The sequence below is a fragment of the Mobula hypostoma genome, chromosome 14 (genome assembly GCF_963921235.1).
Source record: "Mobula hypostoma chromosome 14, sMobHyp1.1, whole genome shotgun sequence".
NCBI classification, from domain to species: Eukaryota; Metazoa; Chordata; class Chondrichthyes; order Myliobatiformes; family Myliobatidae; genus Mobula; species Mobula hypostoma.
Window position 1 is genome coordinate 19,338,341 of NC_086110.1, and position 20,313 is coordinate 19,358,653.

The 20,313-nt window shown below is 36.6% G+C and overlaps 1 protein-coding gene across 3 annotated transcripts in view; it reads right to left on the reverse strand.

Moving 5' to 3' along the window:
- nlrc5 (NLR family, CARD domain containing 5) overlaps positions 1-20,313 on the reverse strand; it is a 258,886-nt gene that overhangs the window by 198,889 nt on the left and 39,684 nt on the right. For all 3 annotated transcript variants that reach the window (XM_063066746.1, XM_063066749.1, XM_063066748.1), the window contains exon 3: positions 3,504-3,578. In XM_063066746.1, the coding sequence (XP_062922816.1) occupies positions 3,504-3,578 (75 nt within the window). The remainder of the gene's footprint in view (positions 1-3,503; positions 3,579-20,313) is intronic.

A 20,313-nucleotide genomic window follows, 5' to 3' on the forward strand; every position in this document is an offset into this window, starting at 1 on the left:
TTTTGGATGATCAGACAGGATTTATTAAAAATTAATATTCCTATTTTAATATACGGCATTTGTAAAATGTTATGTATTCTCCATCTAAGGAAATATTGGAATGTGTGATATCTTTGGATGCAGAGAAGGCCTTTGACAGAGTTGAATGGAATTATCCATTTACATCCTTAGAAAAATTTAATTTTGGACCTAATTTTATTCATTGGATTAAATTACTTTATTTATCTCCCTCCGCTTGGGTTCTTACTAATCTTCAGAATTCTAAACCCTTTAAATTCCAACATGGAACTAGACAAGGTTGTCCTTTCAGCCCTCTGCTTTTTGACTTGGTATTAGAACCCTTAGCAATTGCTTTTCAAGAGTCTAAAGAGATTACCGGTATTTTAAGGAAAGGTACTATTCATAAAGTGTCGCTCTATGCTGATGGCTTATTGCTTTTTATATCTAATGTTACAACCTTTTTACCATCTGTGTTCCGTTTACTGACTAATTTTAGTCAATTCTCAGGATATAAATTAAATTTACATAAGAGTGAACTGTTTCCTTTAAACAATTTAATACCAACTGATATTAACCTTCCTTTCAAAATTTTAAAAAACAATTTATGTATTTAGGAGTAACAATTACTAAGAATTATAAAGATTTATTTAGGGAAGATTTTTTAACTTTAATGAATTATGTTAAAAAAACACTAATTGGTCGCCTCTCTCCTTATCACTGATTGGCCAAATTAATTCTATTAAAATGAATATCTTACCTAAATTTATATACCTGTTTCAAGCTGTGCCTGCTTTTACTCCTAAATCTTTATTTGACTCTTTGGATTCAATTCTTTCTTCCTATATATGGAAGAATAAAAAAACTTTGTATAAATAAAGCTCACCTTCAAAAAACTAAACAGAATGGAGGCTTTGCCTTACCCAATTTTAGGTTACATTACTGAGCAGATAATATATGAAATATTACGTTCTGGATATATTACACTAACCATGAGAATTGCCCTATATGGGTTTCTTTAGAAGTCAACTCTGTTGTGAAATTTTCCATTATTTCTTTACTTGGATTCTTGCTTCTTTTATCTTTAAATAAACTAACTGACAATGTGGTGGTCAAACATACTTTGAGGATTTGGTTATAGTTTAGAAATCATTTTGGTTTGTTGAGATTCTCCCTCTCAAGTCCCATCTTTTCTAATTGTTTTTTTAAACCATCTTTAATTGACTTATCTTTTAAAGAATGTGATAGATTGGGTATCAAACGATTTCAGGATTTGTTTGATGGAGGGAATCTCTCTTCTCTTGTGCAACTTTCAATGAAATTTAACCTTTCCAATGCCCACCTTTTTCTATACTTACAGATTAGAGATTTTTTAAGATCTCAATTACATACATTTCCTACAAGTCCAGATAAGAATATAATAGATACAATTTTTAATCTGAAGCCCTTTGACAATGGTTCAGTATCTTACATTTATGGTCTGCTGCTGGGACTGAAAAAGGCCTCTTTAGATAAAGTTAAAGGAGACTGGGAAAAGTATTTACAGATTTTCATATCTGAAGAGAGGTGGAAGATTATTTTAAAATTGATTAATTCTTCATCATAATATGCTCGTCATTCTTTATTACAATTCAAAGTGGAACAGAGAGTTCATATGTCTAAAGACAAGCTCTCTCGTTTCTATGCAGATATTTCCCCTTACTGTGATAGATGTACTAATGGAGTGGCCACACTAATTCATATGTTTTGGACATGTCCGAGCCTTGACAAATTTTGGAAAGATGTATTTCAAACTTTTTCTGTACTTTTCAATGTCAGTTTTAAGCCCAATCCTTTGTCATGTTTGGTATTGTTGAGGATAGTGCTACAAAATTGAAGCCATCTAATTTACGGGTATTGGTCTTTATGTCTCTTATGGCCAGGAGGGTGATCTTGCTCAAGTGGAAGGAGGCCGCCCCACCCACTCATGTTCAATGGCTATCTGATGTTATGTTATGCCTTGATCTAGAGAAGATTCGCTGTTCGATCTCTGATTCTAAACATGACTTTTTAATGTTATGGGGACCCTTTCTGAGTTATTTTCATAATCTTTGAACTGTTATTAAAGTATGGATCATTATTATTATAATATTATATGGTAAGGTATTTCTTTTTTTACTTCTCTTTTTTTTTACCAACCAGCTCATTTTGGTAGTGGGGGTAGATTTTTTTAATAAAATATTTTTATTTTTTAATATTTTAATAAGTTATTTTATTTTATTTCATTTCATAATTCATTCTTTTTTTTCTACGATTGATTTGGAATATGGGATACTATGGTCATATTACTGTGATTTAAATGTAATGTAATTCGTATTACTTACTTGTATCCTTATGAATTTTGCATTTGTAATTATGCAATTTAGATAATATTAATAAAAATATTGAAAGAGAAATCAGATGGCAGCCCGCAAGTGCCACCACGCTACTGGAGCCAACTTAGCATGCCCGCAACTTACTAACCCGTACGTCTATGGAATATGGGAGGAACCCCAGAGCACCCAGAGGAAACCCATGCAGTCACGGAGAAAACATACAGACTCCTTACAGAACGTGGGGTGAATCGAACCTCGATCTTACAGCTGGCAGACTGTAGAGTGACTGAACTAACTGCTACACTACTGTGCTGCCCCATTTATGAAATAGTTAGCTTTCTTTGGCATTTAAAGGGCTGTACATTTTATTTTACTTAACAGCATGGTTTCATATCATGGTAAAAATAACTGGACTGAGCACCGTACTGTTGCTTTAAAGCCAGATCCATTATATTCATAAATTTTGCAATTTTTCATTTGTAACTGATTCATGTAATTCCGTTTGGACCAATTTATTTTAAGTGTTTCTGTGGCCGAAGGATTGGTTCAAGTTAACTAGCGAATGGCAACACTCCACCATAACTGTCCAAACTTTATTCCTTCTTGTCTAGTTTGAAGCAGTTCAAGGAGATAAACCGGATACAAAACTGTTTCATGATCACTGCAGCACAGAGTTAACAAAACCAATCTCAGAGTATACCCCAATCCTGTTGCCACTTATTGAGGAACAGGAAAGAAATAATAAGCTCAAGAGATTTTTCAGGTGCTGGAAACTCAGGGCAACACACAAAATGCTGGAGGAAGTCAACAAATTGGGCTGTACTTAAGGAGGGGAATAAACAGTTGCTGTTTCAGACCGAGACCCATCATCAGAACTGTTAAGGAAGAGGGAAAAAGACATAATAATTCTCCCCTTCCTCACCTTCAGGCATCCCCCTACCTTACCGTTCCTGATGACGGTTTCCAGCTTGAAACATCGACTGTTCATTCCCCTTCATGGAAAAAAAGTCACATTCTTTCCATCTTAACTAAAATCTTCGGAATAATTCTAAGTCAGATCACAGAATGGAAGGAATAATAGGGTTCATCTCCCCATCAATCATCCATTATTTTGCTCCTCTTACAAACTTTTCCTTTGATTTCCATCATTACCATTTGCACTTGATTCGACTTCAAGCTGTGTTGCAGGATCGGCACTAGTTTCAGTCTGGTCTGGGTGTCCCAAATCTGAGGGAACAAAAGCAGAGTCACACTGTCAGCTTTACATTTCATATGCCAGACGAATCAGAGGCGTAGCCTTGATGAAGTATCTCCAGGTACAACCAGATGGAACACAACCTCTGGTGAAGTTGATAGGAATCTCTTTCAAATTTTACACAAGCTAGATGCTTCTGAAAATGGACTTTTGTACCTGTACCATTCAAGAAGTCAGCTTCAATATATTTTGGTCATTCTAGGAATCAAAGCAAACAGTTGTTGGAGATGCATATAACAATTTTAAAAGACATTATATAAGCTGTGCTCTTGATTTCATGTAGTCTCTCTCTTCTTTTTAAATCTTTTTATTATTTTTTCCAAGATTATAAACAAAATAACAATGTTAATACAAAGAGAATGGAATAATCTTATTGTGAATAAACATATACAGAAAAAATTTCAGATAACACAGGTATAGTAGACTTCCAAACTCATGATGTAATTATTCATAAAAAAAGAAATAAAAAGAAAAAAAATACAAAGAAAAACCCCCCAAAAAAACAAAAAAAAAAGAACTAAATACTAAACCCAAAAAAGCAAATGGAACAAAACAAGGTTAGACCAATATCTTAAATCAAACAGGTTCAGTAATGTCATCAACTCCGCTCCTTTATTCATATATTTTAAGTTAATACGAAGGATTGGGAAAGGTCAAATTACATCATATGAAAGTGTTGAATAAATGGGTTCCAAGTCTCTTCAAATTTAACCAAAGGATAAAAAATATCACTTCTAATTTTTTCTAAATTTAAACATAATATAGTTTGGGAAAACCATTGGAATGTAGTAGGAGGATTGGTCTCCTTCCAGTTCAATAAAATAGATCTTCTGGCCATTAAAGTAACAAATGCAATCATCCGACAGGCTGAAGAAGATAAAGATCTATGTTCTACCATTGGCAATCCAATGGGGTTGTAAATCAAAACGCAGAACTGTTGAGATAATATCAAATATATCTTTCCAATTTTTTCCAAAAGAGGACAGAACCAAAACATATGAGTTAAAGAAGCCACCTCAGAGTGACATCTGTCACAAATAGGGTTTATATGGGAATAAAAACGGGCTAATTTATCTTTAGACCTATGGGCCCTATGCACTACTTTAAATTGTATTAATGTATGTTTAGCACATATAGAGGAAGCACTGACTAATTGAAAAATTTTATCCCATTTCTCTATAGATAGGCAAAGTTGAAGTTCCCTTTCCCATTCATTTTTAATTTTATCAGATATACCAGGCTGTAATTTCATAATTATATCATAGATTAGATGCTATTAATCCCTTCTGAAGAGGATGTAAACCTAACATTTTAATCGATGATATCAGTAGGGTATGAGGTTGGAAAGGTAGGCAACATAGTATTTAAAAAATTTCTTATTTGTAAATATCTAAAAAAATGGGATCTAGGCAAATCAAATTTCTTAGATAATTGTTCAAAAGACATGAAACAGTTATCCAGAAATAAGTCACAAATCATGTTATACCTTTCGTTTTCCATATCAAAAAGACTTGGTCCATAACCGAGGGTTGAAAAAAAATTAGATATAATAGGGCTTAATAATATAAATTTGTTCAAACCAAAAAATTTATGAAATTGAAACCATATTCACAATGTATGTTTAACTATTGGATTAACCATTTGTTTATTCAATTTAGATAGTACAAAAGGAAGTGAAGTTCCTAAAATGGAAGCTAAAGAGAACCTTTGTACAGAGTAGCCTTCAAGGTTTACTCAATACGGGCTTGGAGTTATATTCCAATCTTGTGTCCAAAATATTAAATATCGAATATTAATTGCCCAATAATAAAACCTTAGTTTAGGCAGTGCTAAACCACCATCTTTCTTGGACTTCTGTAAATATTTCTTACTTAATTTGGGATTTTTGTTCTGCCATATATGAGGAAATTTTAGAATCAATAGTATCAAAAAAGCATTTAAAAATAAAAATTGGTATCATTTGAAATAAATATAAAATTTAGGTAAAATAATCATTTTAATAGCATTAATTCGGCCAATCAGTGATAGGGACAGTGGGGACCACTTAGTAATCGGTTGCTTAACCTGATTAATTAACGGTAAAAGGTTGAACTTGAATAGATCCTTATGTCTCTTAGTAATTTTAACTCCCAAATAAGTAAAATAGTCAGTAGTCACTCTGAATGGAGAACATCTATAAATAGGAACCTGCATATTTAATGGAAAAAGTTCACTGTTACCTAGATTCAGTTTATAACCAGAAAAACTACTAAACTGAGCAAGCAAAGTTAATATTGCCGGAATAGATTTCCCCGGGTTAGAAATATATAATAGTAAATCATCTGCATATAGTGATAGTTTATGAGTCTCATTTCCACGGATAATGCCAAATATATTAGGGGAATCAAGAATAGCAATAGCTAGCAGTTCCAAGGCAATATCCAATAGTAGTGGACTAAGAGGGCAGCCCTGCCTAGTACCATGAAATAGATGAAAAAGGGGAGATCTTTGATGATTAGTAAATACCGAAGCCAAAGGAGTAAGATATATCAGTTTAATTCAAGATATAAATATCGGACTAAAATTAAATTTCTCAAGGGTATTAAATAAATATGTCCATTCAACTCTGTCAAAGGCTTTCTCAGCGTCCAATCAAATAACACATTCTGGAATTCTGGGTGAAGGAGTATAAGCAATATTCATTAATCTCCTAATATTAAAAAAGGAGTAATGATTTTTAATAAATCCAGTCTGATCAGCAGAAATAACTTTAGGTAATACATTCTCCAATCTCATTGCCAATATTTTAGAAAAAATCTCAGAATCCACATCCAACAAAGAAATAGGCCTATACGATGCACATTCAGTAGGATCCTTATCTTTTTTAAGAATTTGGGAAATAGAAGCTTGATAAAAAGATTGTGGTAATTTACCTATAGATACTACATCCCTAAAAATTCTACCTAGCCAAGGAGTCAGTGCAGTAGAGAAAAATTTTAAAAATTCTACTGTAAATCCGTCTGGGCCAGGTGCTTTACCTACGTTGAAAAAATAGCATTTTTTATTTCCTCTACTGTAATAGGTATGCCTAGTTTTAAACGTTCATTAGATGATAATTTTGGAATATTCAATTTCTTTAAAAATTCATGCATTATAGTGGAGTCACCAGGAAATTCTGATTGATATAAGGAGGTACAAAATTCTTGAAAGGATTTATTTATCTCATCATGGTTAACTGTCAAAGTGCCATCTTGTTTACGAATCTTAACAATCTGTCGCTTAACCAAGGCTGATTTCAATAGATTAGCCTATAGTTTCCCAGTCTTATCACCATGTATATAGAATTGACCCTTAGTTTTGTTTAATTGACTTTCAATCGAAGATGATAGTAATAGATTATGTTCCATTTGAAGTTCAACTCTCTGTTTGTAAAGCTCCTGATTAGGGGCTATAGAATATTTCTTGTCAATTTCTTTAATCTTGTCAACCAGTTTAAGTATTTCATTATTAGTTCACTTTTTTAATCCAGCAGTATATGAAATAATTTGTCCACAAATATATGCTTTAAAAGTATCCCATAGTGTCCCACTGGAAATATCCTCTGTAGAATTCGTTATGAAGAAAAAATTAATCTGTTCCTCAATAAATTTGACAAAATCCAAATCTTGAAGCAAAGTGGTATTAAATCGCAATTGTCTAGAACTAGTAGATGTATCCCTTGACTTAATAGATAGTTTCAACGCTACATGATCAGAAACAGAAATGGAATCATATTTACAACCAGTAACAAGTGGAATTAATCGAGAATCGATAAGAAAATAATCAATTCTTGAACAGTGATGATATACATGTGAAAAAATGAAAGCTTTTTCTCATTTGGATGTAAGAATCTCCAAATTTCTGAGATTCCAGAGTCAGTCATAAAAGAGTTAATAAGGGTAGCCGATTTATTCGGAAGTACTTGATTGGACATGGATCTATCCATCAAAGGATTTAAACAACAGTTGAAATGTTCACCCATAATCAACATATAATCATTTAAATTAGGAAGAGATGTAAAGAGATCCTTAAAAAAATCGGGACAGTCAACATTTGGGGCATAAACATTAAGCATAACAACTTTTTTGTTAAATAACAAACTAGTAATTAACAAAAATCTGCCATTCGGGTCTGAAACCATCTCATGGTGCAGAAATGAAATTGACGGATCTATAAAAATAAAAACGCCTTTTACTTTGGCCTGTGAATTCGAGTGGTACTCTTAGTCTTTCCAGAACCTAAAAAAATGCTGATTATTCTCTTTCCGGACATGAGTTTCTTGTACAAAGATAATGTGAGCATTCATCCTATGGAATACTTTAAAAGTTTTCTTCCATTTAATCAGGTGGTTTAAGCTATTTGTATTCCAAGAAACCAAATTAATAATCTTATCCATCGTACTGAACTTGAGCATAAGGTATGTAAAGGGTTAACCAGAGTACAAACTCATGACCCCAGAAGAGGTAAAAAGGTCCAAAGAAGAACCAAAAGTTATGACATTTTGGACATTTTGGTGGTTTCAGGTCAGCCCGTTTAAAAAAAGAAAATAAATTAAAAATACCTCCTCCTTCCACAAAAACCCAGAAAAAAGCCAAAAAGTGTCCAAAGCTAAACCTACAGCTAACTCTAACCCCATTTTTCCAGAAGGCGACCCTGACGAAGGGTTCCGGCCCGAAACGTCGACTCATCGTTTCCACACGGATACTGCCTGACCTGCTGAGTTCCTCCAGCGTTTTGTGAGTGTTGCTTTGATCCCAGCACCAGCAGATTAATTTGTGTTAAAGATCAAGCGCCAGTTCATATTATTGGTTTTTCGTATATAAAAGATTGGAAGTGATGCGAAAAAAAGAGAGAATTCTCAGAAGAAGGAGAAAACAATCCACCATCTTAAAATATAATACTTCTCCAGTAACATTTCAAAAAAAAGGAAAACAAGCATTAAAATTGTAACGAAATAACTCTCAAGAAGAAAAAATATTAAAAGTGAGAGATACAAACTCACTAACAAAAAGCATACTATCATTTAACAATACAGAGCGCACCTACACTATGAGATCAAGGCAGAAAACCCTCAGAATATAAAGCACTAATTTTACAAACTAAATATTAACCTTTTTTAAAAAAAGAAAGGAAACAAAAAGCGGATCAAAGGCGAGGGAAAAAAACAATGCATTAATTAGTCCTCAACAGAGGTAGACAGATTGTCAAGAAAAGTTTGAGTTTCGGTTGGAGTTTTGAACAAGCTACGAGAATTGTCCAGCATAACAACTCTCAAACAGGCTGGGAGCAGTAACGCTATTTTATAGCCCTGACGATAAAATTCTGACATCTGTGGTTTAAAAGCCATCCGTTTTTTCAATACTTCTTGGCTGTAATCTTCGACAATTTGAAATTTAAAACTTTGAAGCTCAATCATGCCTTTCTGCCGAGCCAGCCCGAATCACTCGTTCCTTATCATGAACATAATGAAACCGAACGATGACTGGCCTCAGTCTGGCCAGTTTCTCCGGTTTAAAACGTAAAGAACGGTGTGCGCGGTCTAACAGAGGGGGTTCCTCCAATATACCGGGACCAAACACATCCACTAACAACTTAGAAAAATATTTAGTAGGATCTCCAGTCTCAACCTCTTCAGGAAAACCTATTATTCACAAATTCTGTTGTTGAGAGCGATTTTCAAGATCAATAATCTTAGCTCGATAACACTCCAGCTGTTGAGTTACCAAAGTTAAGTCTTTTTCAACAGCTTCAATTTTTCGATCCTTTTTGCGGCCATCTTCGTCCAGTTCTGCAATTCTAATTTGTTGTTGATTGATTTCACGTCTGAATGATTTAAGATCATCTTGAGTCATTTTCACCACATCTTCAATTACGGCAAGTCTTCGATTAACTATATCGTCTAGAAGTTTCTTCATTGCTTCAGCAGTTAGTGGAGCTTCCTTCGATGCTTCAGGATCACCATCATTTTTTCCGTTCCCGCCACAACCCTTTCTGTTTTTAACTTCTCGGGCTCTGGTAAGCATTTTCAGTAAGTAAAAGTCGAAGTTCAATGATATATTTGTAGTATAAATCGTTTAGTGTAGGTATAGGTAAAGTATGTAAGAGTGGTTACATATAAAAAAGATAAAGGGTGTGGAGCGATGCCAAAATACAGCTCACTCCATGAGTCCCCCGCTGGAAAGTCCAGCCGGAGTCTCTTTCAATAGTGTTTATTTTTGTTAAGTTTCCTGAGGCATTGATCGTTACCCCTTTTGAGCAAAGATTCAGTGATCTGAATTTTGATCAGACTGATATACTGGGATCTAACTTTCAGCTCTGCTGCCTGTTTGGAAAAACATGGATTGGGTTTCTTAACCTGCATCAAATGCTAGCTTAGCTGAGTACTAGGGCAACTAGCTGTTCCAGGCCTCATAAGGAAATGGAAAGAATGCAAATTGGTGAACCAGAGATAGGTTTTTAAAGGTGAGGGTAAAGCTTTTCCAAATTCAGTCTCTGGCTCTGGTGATACTGGGAAAACCACACTTCTCTATCTGAAGCAGTACAAAATGAAAGGGAGACAGACAAGCATAAAGTTTTAGGAGTTAACATTTTGGGGCAAAGTTTTTGACTATTGCTTGTTAAATGTCACATATGAGAAACAGGAAGCTATGGTTATGGCCAGATTTGTTGATGTCTAAATGTAAGAAACTAATAGGTATGATGAGCCCATGTCATTGCATCATGGTGGTAACGACAATAATAATTAACTTCATTACAATTATAGTTACCACCAGGATGCAAAGCAATTAGATTCATCTGTATTTAATTCACAACTGGGAATCCTTATGTTGGAATCAGAATCAGAATCAAGTTTATTACACACATACATACTTACACATTACTGTGCAAAAGTCATAGTGACATATAATCAGAATCAGGTTTAATATCACTGGCATATGTCATGAAATTTGTTGTTATCCAGCAGCAGTATACGACTCATTAGCCGACTCTGCTGACAGCCATGTGATTCAGCGGTGAGAAGGTCACCTTTCATAAACAATACATGACGAGGGTCGGTATGATTTGGGGCTCAACCAGACAGTAAAGTCAGGTTGTTCCAAGTAAGGAAAGTAGACTGTAGCAAATGCTGTGTAAATACAGTGACATACACTGTTATTGGTAGCCCAGAAATGACTGGTCACACACCAGCATAAATTTTTTTTTTTTTAAATTTTATTTTTATTTGGATAAGGAATTCACAATTATCATGTACTTTTTTCACACATATAACCTTTTCCATTTTTTTATATGTATAAAACTACAATTATTTATACATTCTTAAGTACACATTGAGATGATATAAAAGGAAAATAAACATTTAAATAGATAATTATGTACTGTGGTAAATCTAATCTATTAGGCTAAGTAATGAAATTAGTTGTTAAGAAAAATGGTAATAATAGTTTCCATACAACCCTTCTGGACCATTTCCACTGGTCCAAAATGTTGCATACAAGCCTATATACCAACCATTGTAGGTGTTTATATCCCAATTTGTTCGTGCTTGTTCCTGCCCGCAGACATAATTATCCAATCCCTATGTACTTATTTACTTAATTTTTTCATTTTTTTTTATCCCTTTCCCAAATCTTTCCCTTTACTTGTGTTAATTCTCTATTTTCCAAAAAAAAACAAACATTTAGACTAGGGGTGCTTACGTTAGCAATATTACTGTGTTGATGAGAAGAGCAATATAAATCATTAGGAGAGTCATCTAAAGTCTGCTCGCATTGGGGTTATATATTCAATCCATTTATTCCAGATTTGATAAAATGTTTCTTTCTGAGTTCTCAGGGAGTAAGTCAACTTTTCCATTTTAAATATTTCCAAGATAATTTCGTACCAATCTTCTAATGTAGGTGGTATTGGATTTAGCCATTTCCTAGTGATTGATTTCTTACTTGCCGCTAAGAGGGCCTGCAGCAACTTTATATCTTCCTTCTGTTCAAGGAACAATACATGCCCCAAATAGAGCGTCTCAAAGTTCAGAGGTATCTGGGACCTAAGTACCTTAACTAATGTTCTATGAATACCTTCCCAAAATAGACTTAATTTAGGGCAATTCCAGAAAATATGAAAATGATTTGCCTCCTTGGAGCCGCACCTTCTCCAACACATCACATTTGTATCTTTATATTTTTCCTGATATGGGGTCTTGAAGTATCTTATAATGTTTTTCCAACAATGTTCTCTCCAAGTCAAAGAATTAGTCGAGGACCATTGAAAGCTGCAGATTTTCCCCCAAGCCTCCTCTGAAAGTACCAACCCCGCTTCTTTCTCCCACTTCTCTTTAATATACAGTGTATTTACATTTTTAGCATGGGAGAGTGCATTATATAGGCGAGAAACTGATTTACTAGGTATTGAACTGCAAGCCGAATTCAGAATCTTGAAAAATTCTAATTCTACTGTTGATAGGTCTGTATATCTACAACTCTGGTTAACATAGTTTCGTATTTGAAGGTACCTAAAAAAGTCATTATGTTCTAGGCCATGTTTGTCCTGCAGGATTTGGAAACTTTGTAATACTCTTTTATCTATAAATGAGAGGTAGGTTGTAAGACCTTTCTTTATCCATAGCTCAAATCTTTTATCTCCTCTGTTGGGAAGGAATTCGGTATCATATGCACACCATCTAAAGAGTTTTAACATGTTATTAATTCCACATGAATTAACCACCTTCTGCCATACTTTTAATGTAAGATTTATCCAAGCATTATTAAATTTTTCCAACTGGGCCATCAATCCTTTGTTAGCTATTGAGGCCTGAAGAGGAAAACTGTCAACTAATCCAAATTCTATTTCCTTCCATCTAGCCTTATATTCCCTATTACACCAATATAACAGAGGGGTTATCTGTGAGGCATAAAAATAATTTCTCAGGCAAGGAAGAACCATACCTCCTCCTTCCTTCCCTAACTGTAAGGTGTTATATCGAATTCTAGGTTTCCTTCCTTGCCAAATGAAGGGGGAAATCCATTTGTCCCATTCCCTGAATTGATTATCATCCACCTCCACTGGTAAAGTACGGAAAAGATATAATAACCGAGGAAGAATATTCATTTTTATAGTATTTATCCTTGAATTTAAACTTAAAAAGGGGATAAGATTCCATCTATGCATATCTGCTTTTATCTCTGAGATTAATGGCCCATAATTTACCTGTGACAGTGTTGAAAGATCCTTCGGCAGGGTTATTCCTAAATATTTTAATGATTTAGCTTCCCACTTAAGATTGTATGTATCCTGCAATTTTTTGGATGGTGTATAATTTAGGGACATAACCTACGTTTTCTTTACATTTATTTTATAACCTGATATTTTCCCAAAGTCATCCAACAGTGTAAACAATCCTATAAATGATTTTTCTGGTTCACTCAGATAAACCAAAACATCATCTGCGAATAACGCCACTTTCTGTTCAATCCCTGCCACCTTGATACCTTTTACGATTTCGCTCTGTCTTATTAGTTGGGCAAGTGGTTCAATATAGAGCGCAAAAAGGAGAGGAGAAATTGGGCATCCCTGTCTAGTGCCTCTCTCTAAAATAAAGGAGTCAGAGAGGTCCCCATTTATCTTAATTCGGGCTGTAGGGCTGTCATATAGAGTCTGAATTACTTTAATAAACCTTTCTTGAAAGCTGAATCTTCCTAACACTCTGTATAGGAATGCCCAACTAACCGAATCAAAAGCTTTCTCAGTGTCCAATCCTACTACCATTGTCTCTGTCTCGTTCTTATTAACCTGTTCTAATATGTGCAGATTTCTCCTTATGTTGTCCTGTGTTTGTCTTTGTTGAATAAATCCAGCCTGGTCTAAATGGATTAGGCCAGGTAAAAGCTTTTCCAATCTGCGCGCTAATATAGATGTAAATAGTTTGTAATCTAAATTAAGAACACTAATTGGCCGATAATTGCCACATTCTAGTTTATCTTTACCCTCTTTAGGAATAACTGAAATAATCGCTTCTCTCCAGGAAGGTGGAGTTTCTCCTCTCTGCAAGATCCAATTAAAGGTGTTACGTAGTAATGGGGCTAATTGTGTCTTCAGGGACTTGTACCACTCTGAGGTAAACCCATCAGAACCCGGGGACTTTCCACCCTTTAACCTAGAGATGGCCACGTTCAGTTCTTTGACAGTTACTGGTTCTAATAAACTTTCATTTTGTAAATCTGTAAGTTTAGGTAGATCTAAAAAATTCAATACACTGTCTATATAGGGCTCATTGGGGGCCCGGGGTTGGGAGTACAGCTCTCGATGATATGTTTCAAAACTCTCTTGAATTTTCCCTATTGTACTCTCCACAAGCTTTGTCTTTGGATTCTTTATTTTATGAATTGTATTGTCTGTTTGTTATTTTCGTAATTTATATGCTAATAATCTAGCTGATTTACCTCCTACTTCATAATTCTTTTGTCTCAGGTAAAGAAAATTTCTTTGAGTTTCCAACGTATAAATATCATCAATTTCACTTTGCAATTTCCTAATTTCCTGTTTTCGATTTGAATTACTTTTGTTGCTATCTACAACTTGAAGTTGTTTTAATTTTCCTTGAAGGTCTGCTAATTTTTGTGCATTGATCTTTTTCATGTGAGTAGTAATGGAAATAATTTTCCCTCTCAGTACAGCTTTCAATGTATCCCATAAAATCACTGGTGATCTTTCTCCCGTGTCATTAAGGTCTAGATATTCTTTGATTTCTCCCCTTAATCTCTCCATTACTTTCGGGTTATTGAGTATATGTGAGTTTAGCGTCCATAGTGTTTTCCTCATTTTCCTTTCCAGGATTAGAGACATAGAGACTGGGCTATGATCCGACAGATCAATTGTTGCAATATTACAGTTTTTTATCCTGAGTCTATCTGTATTAAAGATAAAGAAATAGTCTATCCTTGAATAGGCTGAATGAGGGAAAGAGTAATATGTATAATCTTTACTAGTAGGGTGTAATTCCCTCCAGACATCTATAATTCCCAACTCCTCCATCAATGAATTCACTTTCCGAGTCAGAGGTTTATTCTGAGTAACTATTCTTGAAGAATCTAATATAGGATTTAATCTAATATTAAAATCCCCTCCACAAATTACTACCCCTCGAGAACTGACCATTAGGTCAAAAATGTGTCTATAAAATGACCATTCACTACCTGGAGGAGCATAAACATTCAGCAATGTTATTTCTATACCTTCTATTCTTCCTGTGATTTTTACAAACCGTCCTTCTTTGTCTCTAGTCTCTGAAATACGTTCATAATTAAGAGTACTTGATATTAAAGTAGCTACCCCTCTTTTGTGACTCAATTTATATGATGAATTAAATACATGCTTAAAGCCCATTCTTTTTAATTTTCCATGTTCAGATTGGCTCATATGTGTTTCCTGGAGGAAAGCTATTTGTGCCCTCTCTTTTTTCAATTTAGACATAATCTTATTTCTTTTAATTGGATTCAAAACCCCATTAACATTATAGGAAATTATTTTTACCAATTCAGTTTGCATTTTTCTCTAGTAGAAAAAAAGCACTCTCCTTTTCTAACCAAACAGTAAGCAATCCCTTCTCAACAGTAAACCAAGACATATAACCACACCCTAGACATTTCTGAATATATAACATTTGAAAATTTTTCCCGACTTCCCACAGTGAGGCCTGAGCACCGACCCGCCTCAGTTCAGAGGGATAACCTCTATCTTCACCCTGTGTTAGAGGGCCCTCAGCAGTTTGAATAATCATAGAGAATTTTCTCCTATTTATGTCTCGACCATATTGCTATCATTCAAGTTATTCCGCCTAGTTTATTTTCAGTTACCAGTTTTCATTTTACTTTTAAGTCCGATTTACTCTTTTCAGTCATTTCTCTTAATTAATCTGTATTCTCTGTACATTCGCGTCTGAATATTTGCAGCTTTTCCTTGTAGTTTGACACTCTGGTTCGAGTGGAGCGTCCTCGCCCCACTAACTGCCACGACTTCTGCCGAATCCTCTCCAGTAGCGACTCCGGTTGGGTGATAACTTTAATAGGTAGTCCCCGGTCCGCCAGGTCCAACGTTACCTCCTCCACCGTAGCGTAAGTTTTTGTCCCTTCGTCGTAAAAGACTCTCAGCCGAGCTGGATACAGGGTCTGGAATCTGATGTTTTCCTTCAGGACTCTCCGTGTTTCCATATATTCCTTCCGTCTGGCAAGAATCCCCGGTACGTAGTCGTGGTCTAAACTGATTTTGCAGTTGTTCCACATGGAACCTTTCTTTTGCCATGCTCTTTTAAGCACCTCTTCCTTCGTTCTGTAACTGAGAAATCTGATCAGAATCGATCTGGGCTGGGTGCCCGCCGGAGGCTGTGGTGCCAACGCGCGGTGAGCCCTTTCTATCTGTAGGTCGTTTGCGGCCGGTATATCAAGGTTCTCTCTAAGCAGCTTCTCCACGAAGGGAATCATCAATCTGGGTTTACCTTCGGTTCCTTTGGGAACTCCGTAGATCCTCACATTTTCCCTTCTCGAGCGGCCTTCTTGATCTATTAGTTTCCACTGGAGCTGGTCTTGTAGCTTCAGCATTTCTGCTATCACTTCCTCGGCGTTTTGTAGCTTCTCTTCAATTCCAACAATCCTCGCTTCGGCTTCATCTATCCGCGAGTTAGTTTTTACTATTTCTCCTTTAATATCTTCCAGCTGTTTGCTGTTATCTTGTCGGAACTCGTGAATCTCTCCGAGAATCAAAGACAGAGTCACCGATTCCCCCTCATTATCTCCGTCCTGGCTTGCCGTGGGGGAGCTAGGCCCGTCGCCTTGCTGCATCTCTTTATGTTTATCAGCCTTCGAAGCGGACTTTTTATTCTTGTTCTTAGACATCATTCTTGCCCCTTTTATTAATATAGTTATGCAATATTAAGTATTTGTCTAAATTCGATTTTGGGGCAGTTTACCTTCTTTTTTGTCGAGAGACCTTTTCCTTACGCCGCCATTCCCTTGATGACCCGGAAGTCCCTACACCAGCATAAAATTTATAATGAAAGTACAGTAGCATGCAAAAGTTTGGGCACCCCTGTACAAAATGTCTGTTACTGTGAGTAGCTAAGTGACTAAAAGATGAACTGATTTCCAAAAAGCACAAAGTTAAAGATGACACATTTCTTTAATATTTTAAGCAGGAAAACTTTTTTATTTCCATCTTTTACAGTTTCAAAATAACAAAAAAGGAAAAGGGCCTGCATCAAAAGTTTGGGCACCCTGCATGGCAGTACTTAGTAACATCCCCTTTGGCAAGTATCACAGCTTGTAAACGCTTTTCTAGCCAGCTAAGAGCCTTTCAATTCTTGTTTTGGGGATTTTCGCCCATTCTTCCTTGCAAAAGGCTTCTAGTTCTGCAAGATTCCTGGGCAGCCAAAAAGTTCTATCTAAACAAGCCTGATGTATTTTGGAAACAAGTCCTGTGGACTGATGAAGTTAAAATAGAACTTTTTGGCCGCAATGAGCAAAGGTATGTTTGGAGAAAAAAGGGTGCAGAATTTCATGAAAAGAACCCCTCTCCAACTGTTAAGCACGGGGGTGGATCGATCATGCTTTGGGCTTGTGTTGCAGCCAGTGGCACGGGGAACATTTCACTGGTAGAGGGAAAAATGAATTCAATTAAATACCAGCAAATTCTGGATACAAACATCACACCGTCTGTAAAAAAGCCGAAGATGAAAAGAAGATGGCTTCTACAACAGGATAATGATCCTAAACACACCTCAAAATCCACAATGGACTACCTCAAGAGGCGCAAGCTGAAGGTTTTGCCATAGCCCTCACAGTCCCCCGACCTAAACATCATCGAAAATCTGTGGATAGACCTCAAAAGAGCAGTGCATGCAAGACAGCCCAAAAATCTCACAGAACTAGAAGCCTTTTGCAAGGAAGATTGGGCGTCAATCCCCTGAACAAGAATTGAAAGATTCTTAGCTGGCTACAAAAAGCAGTTACAAGCTGTGATACTTGCCAAAGGGAGTGTTACTAAGTACTGCCATGCAGGGTGCCCAAACTTTTGTTTCAGGCCCTTTTCCTTTTTTGTTATTTTGAAACGGTAAAAGATGGAAATAAAAAAAAGTTTTCTGGCTTAAAATATTAAAGAAATGTGTCATCTTTAACTTTATGCCTTTTGGAAATCAGTTCATCTTTTACTCGCTTAGCTATTCACAGTAACAGAAATTTTGACCGGGGTGCCCAAACTTTTGCATGCCACTGTATATTTATCAAATTTTCAACTTCAACAAAGAGTTACAGAAAAAGAAACAATAAAATATAAAGGCCCATTACAGTTAAACCAGTCCAATGTGCACATAAACGTTGGAGCTCATTCCTGGAGTAGTCAGGTGTATCGCTTTACTCACACGCTGGACCCACGGTCTGTGTGAAAGCATCCACCTCATTCCAAACTTTTGTCAGAGACCATCTCAAAGAGACTCTCTCAGGAGTATGGGCCCTGTACATTCATCTGCACAGAGCTCTCCTTGCAAACTGTGACTCTCCTTCCAACGGCATTCTGCAGCATCTTCTCCTATCCCCGCTCCGCACCTCCCACCAAAAAAAACACAAACCACACTACTGTCCTTTAGAAACCTGATCCTGCCCAGCTCTCCCGAATCTCCCACTGGGCAGAAAGTTACAATTGGGTGACGCAACATTCTTAAGTTGGACAACATAGCTCCTTATCTTTAGCAGAAGCCAAAACACTATTACCAGTAGGATATTCTGCTTTTACAGAAAACTCCTAAAATAAAAAACATCACAGCATAGCAGTAGAAATCTTACCCATGGCATTACATTCTCCCCCCACCAAAAACAGTCACGTCCTCATGACTTTGGAACTTTTAAACCATTAATAATAACACAGTATTCAAATGAATTTTGTGATTTCAAGACCCCCAATCCATTTGTAAATGAAAGTAACGTATCTCACCATGGGAATTAACATATCAGTCTGTTTCTCAGGTGCATCCTCTGCCAGCCTAGCTGGGGGTTTCCTGACCCTCTGAGATCTCCTTATCTCATCTTCAGCTTCTCCACCTTCAGCCACTCCTTGTGGACTTTCCTGTCCATGAGAGGATACCTCCCCCGTCTATCACTTGTACATTTCGATGGCTCAGGTCCCCCTGCCCCACGACTGAACTCAGCTCCCTTCAGTTTAAGCAGGTGCTGCCGAACATTTTCAGCATCCACTGGTGCTAAATGGTGAGACCTTGCTCAGTAACGGAGTGTCATCACTCACTCTAGCTACTCCTCCAGGTTGTAATATGACGGGTTTAGACTGGGAGTAACTTACAGTTCCTCATTTATACTCATCATTCTGCTTAGTAAGAACTTGCACCTTCTCAAAAGCAGCTCTGAACACTGGGTGAATGGACAAGGATTTCAAAAAATTCTCTCCATTTCTCTCCTTTCACGCACCCATGAGCCTTCTCACTACAAGTGTATTTGTTCCCAGAAGAACGGAAGCTACACCTTTTTCAACCAGATCTGGGCAGACCAACACGGGTGTGTCAATAGTCGCAGTTATTCCAACATCTGCTTCCGAAGACTCCAGCTTCAATGACAAGTAACCATTGTACAGGTACTCATCAGACTAAGCCCCCAGATATCAAGGGCACTGAGTGCCTTTAATAGGAATGCGTCAAATACCGATTGTAAAAGGGTCTATAAAAATAAGCAACCTCAGAACCTGTGTCAAGTATGGCTCTGGCATAAACACCTTCAATCTGTATGGAAACATCAGAGCTTGGTCCCACAAAGCCTTCAAGAAGAGTTTTTGCACTGTAGTGTTTCCCTTGACACACTGATTGGAACGTATTCTCTCCGAGACGCCAGCCCGTTCCTTTACTGGCTCCCACCATAGTTTTGCTTCTTTTCTTCTCCATTTGATTAACTACATATCGATATAGTTATAAAGAAGGCAAGACAGCGGCTATACTTCATTAGGAGTTTGAAAAGATTTGGCATGTCAACAAAAACACTCAAAGACTTCTATAGTTGTATTGTGGGGAGCATTCTGACAGGCTGCATCACTGTCTGGTATGGGGTGGGGGAGGGGCTACTGCACAGGACTGAAAGAAGCTGCAGAGGGTTGTAAATCTAGTGTTACCTACTTCATGGATATCTTGTGACTGTCTTATGAGGATGATGTAATGGTCTTGCAGAGGTCACATGATGTAATTTTCCTGCCGATGTGAGGTCATGTGATGACCTGTTCTCACCAGATATATAAGGGTAGACCCCTGGTGACGTAGTTAGTCTTCAGTTTAAATCATCAGTGAGATACTCCGCTATGCTGCATATTTGCCTTATGACGCTATTTAATTTTAGAACGGAGTTTTGCTGTCTATTGTAAGGTACAGAAGTGTTGGGCCGGCAGCTTCACCAATAGCTGCCAGATTTGTTGATGTACCTTTTCAGTAGTATTGGAGAGTGAAGACAGGAACCTGAAGGAGTCGTTTGGTGGTTTTGGAGAGGATCGACCATTATTGAATTCGTTCAAGAAAGAGTGATCTGCATGAGATGACCTCTGGTAAAGCAGAAAAGGTTGTGCAGTATCTAGTCTATTCTACAGAGGAAAAGGTCAGTGCCTTTAAACTGTTTTATTTCCGTCATCGTGAATCCTGCAGACAAGGCAGGTTCTGGGTGG